This window comes from Camelus ferus, chromosome 11 (assembly GCF_009834535.1).
Source record: "Camelus ferus isolate YT-003-E chromosome 11, BCGSAC_Cfer_1.0, whole genome shotgun sequence".
NCBI lineage: Eukaryota > Metazoa > Chordata > Mammalia > Artiodactyla > Camelidae > Camelus > Camelus ferus.
Genome location: NC_045706.1, coordinates 55150046 through 55159564, shown reverse-complemented (window position 1 = coordinate 55159564; position 9519 = coordinate 55150046). Strand labels below are relative to the sequence as shown.

The 9519-nt window shown below is 51.6% G+C and overlaps 1 protein-coding gene and 1 long non-coding RNA gene across 2 annotated transcripts; one reads left to right on the top strand and one right to left on the bottom strand.

Moving 5' to 3' along the window:
• The first annotated feature begins 274 nt into the window (after positions 1–274).
• On the top strand, positions 275–4734 carry LOC102507062 (mannose-binding protein A). The gene is made up of 5 exons (XM_006180035.3): positions 275–438; positions 1864–2054; positions 2480–2596; positions 3545–3619; positions 4277–4734. The coding sequence occupies exons 2-5, from the start codon at positions 1874–1876 to the stop codon at positions 4648–4650; spliced, it is 747 nt and encodes a 248-aa protein (XP_006180097.1). The 5' UTR covers positions 275–438; positions 1864–1873; the 3' UTR covers positions 4651–4734.
• Positions 4735–5725: 991 nt separating this feature from the next.
• On the bottom strand, positions 5726–7882 carry LOC116667215. Its single transcript, XR_004324029.1, has 3 exons — positions 7802–7882; positions 6941–7083; positions 5726–6198 (listed from the first exon to the last, which is right to left on the bottom strand). It is a non-coding gene; the product is annotated as an uncharacterized LOC116667215 (long non-coding RNA).
• Positions 7883–9519: the final 1637 nt, after the last annotated feature.

The window sequence follows — 9519 nt, the reverse complement described above, 5'->3', positions numbered from 1 at the left end:
TCATGTCTCTTCTAAAAGTAAGTATATAGAGGGAACTAGCCTCTGAGATTCTGATCTGTGATCTGAGGCTCTGATTCTGGAAGGTCAGAGTTGCTAAGCTGTTGAGACGGATGCCGGGGGATCAGTAGGAGGAAGAGTTTGGAGTGTTGCAGGAGAAAACGGCCCAGCGCTCCGCTGGAGACCCCACCAGCAGCCCTGGAGAACTGCCCAGGATATGGCAGTTCTAAGGATGGTTGTTGATTAAGCTAGGGTTGAAGGCCAGTCCAGCACTGTCCCTGGTCACCAGACTAATTGGGGCAAATGACACTGGGGCACCTGCCGGAGGCCTAGGCTGGAGCACCAGCTTCCCTGTGGCAGCCTCCGTGCTCTGAGGAAGTCACTTTTGGAGGGCGGAGGTGGAGGCCTGTGCTGAGCGTCTGGCCCCTTGACCTGATCCCGGTGAGTTGCAGGCAGGGGCTTTGGTGGGGTGGTCAAGCCTGCTGAGGGCCTCTGTCTCTCTCGGACCTGGGGCCTTGGGCCCTTCCTGGATTGCCTTGAGCACCTGCAAGCTGAAGGGTGGTCTTTTCAGCCAAAGGGAAGAAAGAAAGTGAAGTGTGAATGCCAGCAGCATGCTTAGCCCTGGCTTTGGCCTCAGGCATAATCAGGGGAGGTGAAAAAAGTTAGAAAGATAGAAAGAGGAAAGGTGGAGAAGACTATGATGGAGAAAATCGCCTTCCAATTACTACGTCTCACAGAGTCCTGGAGGAAGGGAAGGGCCAAGAGGGCTGACAGGCCAGGGTAGGCAAGGGAAGATGCAGTAGTTATACTGCAAAGGCCGGAGACGTTGGGATTAGAGGCCAGAGAGAAGCAGAGGGAGACGTCCATGGGGACTTCTGGAAGGGGCCTGCCTGAATGAAGGCTGGATGGGAATCTGATGGCTGGACGGTGGTGCAGAGCTGGAGAGGCATCTGGGAAGCAGGCAGAGCATCCTGCCAGGAGAAGAAGCCTGAGTGGACCCCCCTGGGCCCAGGGTGAACAGAAACTTTAGGAGCCTGGGTTGTGGCTGGAAAAATGGCCTCTCCATGGAAAACCTCAAACCAAGGGAAAGAGGCAAATCTCAGTCTCAGCTGGCTGGGATCAGTAACCAAAGAAGGTTCCATTCTCAGGGTCAGAACCATACATCAGGGCACTCTGGGTCCTGAATCCCAGCAAGTGCCTGTCACAAAGTAAAGTGTTTATTATACAGGGTGATTGACAGGCTGTTGGGGAAACAGCTGTGGTTCTGAGGGCAGCTGGGACCCTGGAGTGCAAAACAGAGATGTTTATGTGAAATGAGACAATGGATGTAGTAAAACAGGGCCCACAGGAGAAATGGACCTTGTGGGACCTTTAGTCACCGGTTATAGTTTGAGTCTAGCTTTAGGGACCATAGGAAGGGGAAGAAGAGGGAAACTGAGGCTCCCTTGACCCTCAAGAAAGAAAGTTGGGAAAAAGAGCAGCCAAAGCTCACACAAGCACTCTGCTCTCTTTGCCTTTGTGCCAGACCTTCAGGAACAGGGCTTGTGCGTCACCTCCAGACCCTGTGGCCCCTCGTGCATGGGCCTGCCTCGCCCACTAAGCCTTCCATCCATAGGGCATGAGAGCCCCAGGGAGAACGGGCCCCTATTATTATTACACTTGCGTCTACCTTCGCTTTAGCACTAACGGTCACGCTTTTTACTTGTCTGTTTCCCTAGTAGCCTGGCGGCAGTCAGAGCCAGGGGTCGCGGTATTCCCCCCTGTGTCTGTGGCCCCACGCACCGGGTCCAGCACATCAGAGGTGGTAGCAAATGCTGACTACATGAAATGAGATGGATTTATTTTCCTTGACTTTCTCCACTCTAGAGTAAGGATCATGTTCCTGTTTTCGTCACTTCCTGTACTTCTGTGTGTGGTGACAGCATCCAGCTCAGAAACAAAAACCTGTGAGGATGCCCAGAAGACCTGTTCAGTGGTTGCTTGTGGCATCCCGGTCACCAACGGCACGCCTGGCAGAGATGGGCGAGACGGACCCAAGGGAGAAAAGGGAGAGCCAGGTACAGGACAGGCTGCTCTGACCTCCTAACTCTCTTACCCTAACAGGAGACTGCTCTGTCTACGGGAACTAGCAGAGACATGAGAAGGCTCACCTTTCATTATGGTGGTTGATGCTTCACTCAGAATAGTCCCCGTGACAGGTCATCCCCTCCAAGACAAAGGCACTTCTCTGGCTCCCCAGCATCCCTTATTTCCACACAGGAATGAGTGACATGTGATTGTCCCTAGAAAAGGGGTGTCTTGCATGCTCAGGGAGCTGGCCCTCAGGGCAGGGCATCCCCTGGGCATGCAAGAGGCCCTTTCTGCTTTGGACCACTGCTAGTTCACGAGCGGTTTCTTGGGGTCAGTGTGCATCGAGTATGAGCTGCTGGAGAAAGAGAATGAGAGACAGTCAGTGGGTCACATTTCCTTCCTCTTCCAACAGGGCAAGGGCTCAGAGGCTTGCAGGGTCCTCCAGGGAAAATGGGGCCTCCAGGAAAGGTAGGGAGTCCTGGGCCTCTGGGACCAAAGGGCTCCAAAGGAGATCGTGGAGACAGTTCAGGTAAGGAGCTGACCCCAGTGTGTGGTGTGGGCTGAGGAGACCCAGGGCCCTGGGAACTCCAGGGCCAGGAGGGAGGGGCCTCTTCTCTGCTGTCACACTGAAAGATGCTTGGCTCTGCTTCCTGACCCATCACCTTCATTCCTCTCAGTTCCCTGGGGCCTGGGGGGATTCCCACCGGTGCTTGGGTATGAACATCCAAACCCTGCCTGCCACCCCCTCAGCAGGCCCCTGTAGGAGATGCGCCCTGGCCCTTCTTCAGCTGAAACAGTCCAGCGTGTGGTTCCAGGCTGCAAGGGAGGAAGCAGATCCTCTCTGCTGTTGGTTTATGTCTGTTGTCACAAGCATAGCATGAAAAGGATTGGCCACATAGGGCCCCTGGGTAACCCGGGACATCAAAGCAACTTAGTTCAGAGTGAAATAAATTCAATACCAACAAACCAAAAATGAGGACTTCTTACTAATATCTGTCCATTGGCCCATCAAAATAATAGAAGTATTGAAGAGTTTGCCTGGAATAAGAAAGTATGATATGTAACTGAATCGCTATGCTATATACCAAAGACTGACATAACGTTGTAAATCAACTACAATTCAAAAAAAGAAATTTTTCTAAAAGGAGAATAATTTGTTGGGCCTTTTCTTATAAGCAATTATAGTATTGCAATATTTAAGCAGCATGTGAATAACACAGAGCTATGGTTTACAAGTTGTTATTATTATTAATTATTATTATTATTTCCAGAGTTATAGCTTACAATAGTTACTAAGTATATCTGGGAAGGCAGGAATACAGTTTTTTTTTTCTTTTGCTTCTTTTTGTTTTCATATTTTTCTGGAATAAGCATGCTTTTTAGTAAGCAAATCTTTTTTTTTTTTTTTTCAAAATACTCTGCTCTCCAATTTAGGGTCTTCTTCTCAATAAATACCTGTCTCCCTTTTGCTTTGTAGTTGCTGAGGCTAAGCTGGCTAACTTAGAGGGACAGCTAAGGAGCCTGAGATCAGAACTGGATCACATCAAAAAGTGTAAGCCTTTCTTCTGCTCCAGCCCAACGTATTCTGGGCTCTTACCTTTTTCTCCAGAGTGCTCTAGGTTTTGGGGAGGGTGGCATGAACTAACATTTATGACCATTTATTATATCCCAGGGCTAGGTTGGCATTTTCTCATAATAGGGTTTCATTCCATCCTCTTGCCTATTTGGGGGTATCACACCTATTTTATTTACAGTTAAGAAAAAAAAATAGGTCTGGGAATCTAGATAATTCATTCAATAGCATACAGCTAGGAAGGGGCTGAGGGAGGGTTGCGTGGAGGTCTGCTGCCTCTGGAACCTTTGTGCCTTCCTCAGCACCCTCTGTTCTCAGAGGGCCGTCCGTGCCTCTTTCTTACCCTGGTGCCCAAGCCTGGCAGCAGGGCCCAAGCACGTTTCCCTGCGTCCTCTGTATTGGGACAGTTTTTAACAGGTATTTGTCATAAGGATGGGCTATCCCGGGATAGCCCCGGCTTGCGGCCAGGGACTTGTTCTACACTGGAGGAAGGCTTTCTTCATAGGATCTGGCCAGAGGTGGTGGAGCACAGGGCCCCACCTCGGACTCATGAGTTCCCAGAGAAGGGCATCTTCATCTACTATCCTGGGCTGGTCTCCAAGCCAAGTCAACCTCCCCTACCCTTTGTGATTTCAGTGCAAGTCTTTTCCTTGGGCCAGAATCCTGGGAAGAAGCTCTATGTGACCAACGGCAAAAAGATGCCTTTTTCCCAAGTGAAGGCTCTATGCGCCGGGTTTCAGGCCACCGTGGCCACCCCCAGGAATGCTGAGGAGAACAAAGCCATCCAGGACGTGGCCCAAGACAGTGCCTTTCTGGGCATCACAGATGAGGTGACAGAAGGCCAGTTTGCATACGTAACAGGAGGGCGGATAACCTACAGCAACTGGAAGAGTAATGAGCCGAATGACCATGGCTCGGGGGAGGACTGCGTGGTTCTCCTCAGTGACGGGCTCTGGAATGACATCTCCTGCTCTGCCTCCTTCTTGGCTGTCTGTGAACTCCCAGCCTGAAGAGGCAGGTTCCTCCGCCCCCTGCTTGGTTCCCTGCTGAGCTCTCTGCTGCTCTGAAAGAGAATTCAGTGCCTGTTTTCCCTTGCCCGGTGTTGACTCATTCCTTCATGGGGATTGGAAAAAAAATGAAGGGGATGTATTTGATTGTGGGATGAGGAAGTGAAAAGAGGCTGACTGTGGGACATGAGGGTTTCTGGTCCAGTCCGTGGGAAAGGACACCCTCTGTCCTGTCCGAGGGCACAGCACTGGATCAGAGTCAACCATAGAAAGAGCAGATTTTAGTGAGGACACCGCAGCCCACCAGATGGACCCACGGAGGACCACATCTGTGTCAGCAGACAGTAGACCTCAGCCTCCAAGAGATCCAGTTCCTATTTCTCTGAGTTGCCACTACTTGATGCCGAAGTCTCCTTCCCATAGCTAGCCCAGCCCTGTCTACGAGATGAGTGTTGTTTTCAGTTGTCCATGAGCTACACCAGAAAACCTTTCACCACCAGACTGTGACACCGGGCAATATCCTACGTGGGTACTAGTTAATAGTCCTAGGAAACCCTCCCCAGCCTGCCCAAGTGGCTGTGGCCTGCCTGTGGCCAGTAGAGCAATCTTGAGGACAAAGGGCAGGCTTCCTGCATCCTTTTAGGAGACTGATTTGATATTGCGGCACATGCCAGCATCACGGGAGGAGGCAAATGGTCAGGCAGGTTGTGTCCTTCTCCACAGGGCAACTTCGGTCTTAGACCCTCCATGTTCAGCATCCACCTCCTTCTGTGACATCCTCATCCCACTACAGGCCAGTGGGTCCATTATTAGTAGACACAAGAGGGAAAACCTCCCTAAGGTGAGTTTCACTCTCTGTGGGTCAAATTCTGCAGCACCATCCAGTCAGCAAATAAAACCTCCCTTCTGAGCAGAGTTCTGATGCTGTCTTGGCCCACGATCAAGCTCATGACCATGGAGGCTCTTCCACAACCTCAGGGTGGGTGGATTTGAGATTATGTACAGCCTGTGCAGCAAACTGGGGGCAGGGAATGAGTTCCAGCTCCAACTGTATGCCAATCACAGAAGGAGACGAAAATATTTCATGAATGGGCTAAGGGCCACATTAACTTAATGAAATATTTTTGTTAAATTCATTTTCCATTTTATTTTTCTTTGCATCTGAACTACCAGAGAGAGCACCTCATACTCGGTAAGTGCTTGATGCGTATTTGGTGAACGGGCACACCGTAGCGTCACCAAATGGATGAGTGGGTCAGATACCGAGAGGTGACTACAGGGTAGCGTTCCCTCTGAGGGGCACTTCTTCAGCAAGACCATCAGGGGAGGGGTGAGTGTTGGGCTGGATGTCCTGAAGACATTGGGGCTGGCAGGATGAGGGGTCAGTACCCAGGTCCGTGGCCTCCAGCCCACCCGGACTGTCACATCACTCCGTTTTCAATCTCTTCAATCTGAAGTTCTTCAGGCACTACCCTGGGGGTGACGTAGAGCAGAACACTTCACTATTTTCACTCCAAATCCAGACTGCTGGCCAAAGGAGTGGGAAACTGCCTAAGATTTAGAGGCACAGAAGAAACCTAGGTAATGGAGGTTATGGCAAATAGAAAAAAGGAAAGAGCAGAAAGTTTTAGAAGGAAAGAAGATACACACAAGACAACCCAGAACAAGAGAATCATCGTCATCAGGCGTGAAAGTTACGCCTGAGTTTTTCCATTGGCAAGACAACAATGAGCAAGTGGACAGGTCATTCTTTCTCAGTCGACGTAAGGGGGCGGTGGGGACCATGTCTACCCTGAGATGAATGTCTCTTTTGCTTATACTGTGTGTAAGGGATAGTGTCTTTAGCTATTAGACTGTAGATGATTCGGTCACGTACTTCACATGGATTATCTCCCAGTGAGTGCTGGCTGCCCTCTCAGTCAGGGAAGTGTAGTAAACATCTGCGGACGAGCTCACATTCTTCCATTTCCCTTTCAGACTTCTTCTTCGAGTTCCTTTCATGGTGCTCCCTCCCTACATCCCTCAGTCCCCAGAGCCTCACATTCCTGCTCTGAGAACTTTCTGTGCCACCCCAGACCCTGTGAGCCATCCCCGCTGAAGATCCTTGCTGATCCTGCCTCCTCCTTGCCCACCTCCCCTGATGCGCAGATTTCCCCACAGGCTCTTGGGCGGGCGGGGCTGGTTCTCCCCCCTCAGTCTAGCACCCGATCATCTTTTCAGAGCTCCTCTCTCTGCGTGTGTCCCCCAGCTGGCCAGCATTCTTCCCTCAACTACAATGGAGACAACCACCTACCTGTGTTCCCTTCCCAGTTCTCATCAGCAAGCAGCGGGGCCCCATGTGAGTTAGCTCAAGAGAAGGCGGGGTTCATCTAAAGATGCTGGAATCTCAGGAGAGTCCAAAGATAGAAACTGTCGTTCCTCCAGGTGCCCCAGGACCTGGAACAGGAGGGAAATTCTGGATTCAAGATGACTGTTCAGATCATCCCTCTCGCTCTCTCAAGGGCTGAAGGCAGGCAGTTTCCTTTACTAAGGGACGTATGATGATTGACATCTCTTGCATAGGGGATCGAATGAAGCCAGGTGCCCCAAGGACAGACCATAGGGACCTCAGGCAGCACACTCCCGTTGTTCAGGACTCTGAGCGACCTGTTGAGCCCCATTGTTCTGATGGAATAGAAGTCTGTGTCATATTTCCTGGGCTGCTTTTTGGCCCAGGGAGCTGGCAGACGGAACTGAGCTGCCGTCTTCCTTTGCTGCCTCTTGCAAAGGGTAAGAACCTGATGGTTCTGCCTCAGAGCATTCCTGGGGAAGGAAGCTGGTGTTCAGACCTCTCTGGAGGCTGGGCCCTGACTCTGGAGTCATGCCTGGGGGAGAACAAGGCCTGGGTCTCTGTGTGCCATGTAAACGCTAAAGGAGAGGTGGCTTGGTGGGTGGGAAGTTCAGGATTTGAGCTGCGGTGTGAGGTCAGCTCCCTGCCTGCTGCGCTGAGTGGTGTGCTGGCTCCTTCGACCTGTCTCCCTCTCTGTAAATTGGTCTGGGACGGCTTCTCCCTTTTAAAACTAGATGATCAGCGATCACACACAGACTCACAGCTGCAGGGCCTACTTCCGGAGCAAAGCTGCAGGGTCTGGGAATTGTCTTCCATTTTGGTTACCTGTCAATTTTGTCCAAACTCATTGTGGTCTGAACACTTGTCACCAGTTCCTCAGGTCCATACAAAGCCAGTCTGAGTGAGTTGGAATCTGCTCTGGAGATGGGGACTTGGAGTTTAAATTATGTCTGTAAGTCATCTACCTCCTGTGAGAGGCTAGATACCGCCCATGGGATTGCAATACGCTTCCTGTGCTGGAGCGGGTCCAGAAATCAACTACCAAAGCTTGCGACACGCAAGGCCCCGGCTCCGGCCTGGGTTCTGGATTCTGGAATGGCGGGGCCTTGTTCCCGCAGGATAGTCTTCCTTCAGAATCTTACAGCTCTGCTGTTCTCACTTTTAGCTGCGCCCGAGCCAGAGGACAGGGCCTTGGGGACCAGCCGAAGGTCTAGCATTCACACTCCTCACATCCCCCTCCTGCACCAGCACCAGGGTCACCGTCTGCTCATTATCGTCAAGGTTGTTTGCTCATTATTGTGTAATGGAACTGTGCTTTAGAACCTGCCAGGAATCAGGGATTTTTTTTTTTTCTCATAAACCAGGAAAGGATCAAATATTATCAGGCCTGGGCTGGTGATGTCAGGAAGCGGACTTTGAAAAGCAGTGTTGTCCTAGTAACCCTGCGTGGTCGTTGGGGTGCTGGGAAGAGAGGAGGAGCTCAGGGCAGCACCTGGGAAGGGGTGCTCCCAACCTGGTGGCAGCCTGTATGGGGAGGAGACATTGTCTCCAACTCTGGACTCGTGGTTTGTCCAGGCAAATACAAGTGTCATGCTCAAAAGAGCTGAAATGCAGGTAAGCACTGGTTAGCGAAACAAACGCCTCGGGCTAGGCTAGCCACCAGCAGCCCCCCGCCTAGCCTGCCCTGTGCTGCATTTCGCAGCAGTGACCAGCACAGTGGCCTGGAATGGCCGGCAGAGTCAGAGGCGCTAAGCTCCTCTCTGGACCCAGTGAACCAAGATCTCAGAAATCTGTTACCTTCGTGAGGCCCTGAGGGAACACAGGTGTTTGGCCAGTTTTGGAAACCACTTCCCCCCAAAATACAGTCACCATAGCTGCTTTCTGCCTGCCTCTCACGTTTGCAGGAGGGCCTCAAACCAGGAAGCCTGGCTTCTTCATTCCCTGTGGGTCCTACTTAAGTCTATATTGTCAGACCCTAAATAATCTCCTTCAGCTCATCAGTGCCCCAGGGGTAAAAAGCGACTGCTGCCCGAAATCTTTTCCTACCCATTTCCAGGGTCTTCCTGTGACTCCAGGGGTGGGTCTGGGCCTGAACAGCTGTAGGGGCTGTCAGAGATGGTGAGACCCTGGGCAGGTGAGACTGAGTGGGGCATCACGTGTAAATGGACTTGGGGAGATCTGCACACATTTTTGTGTACACGCGAGCGTGTGGGTGTCTGTACAAAAACCCAACAGATCCAGTGCTTGAAATTCCCAGCATCCTGTTGTTAGAGGCTCAGCCTCCCCGCTCCCCCCAGCCTGTGTCCAGCCCCTCTCTGCACACCCCTCACTGAGAAGCATTGGTTCCGGGTGGTTCCAGGGGCTCTGAGAGAGGTGGGTGGGTGCTTGGTTATGGACAAAAGTGTCCACAAGTGGCTGTGAGCTGTGTCCTGGGACCCAAGGCCTCAACAGAGATTTTCTGGGTGCTGATATGATCCTCCACCCCTGCCAGTTCTTGGATTGTAAGTCACCCTTATCCTCCCACCCCAAAGTCTTTATCTGAC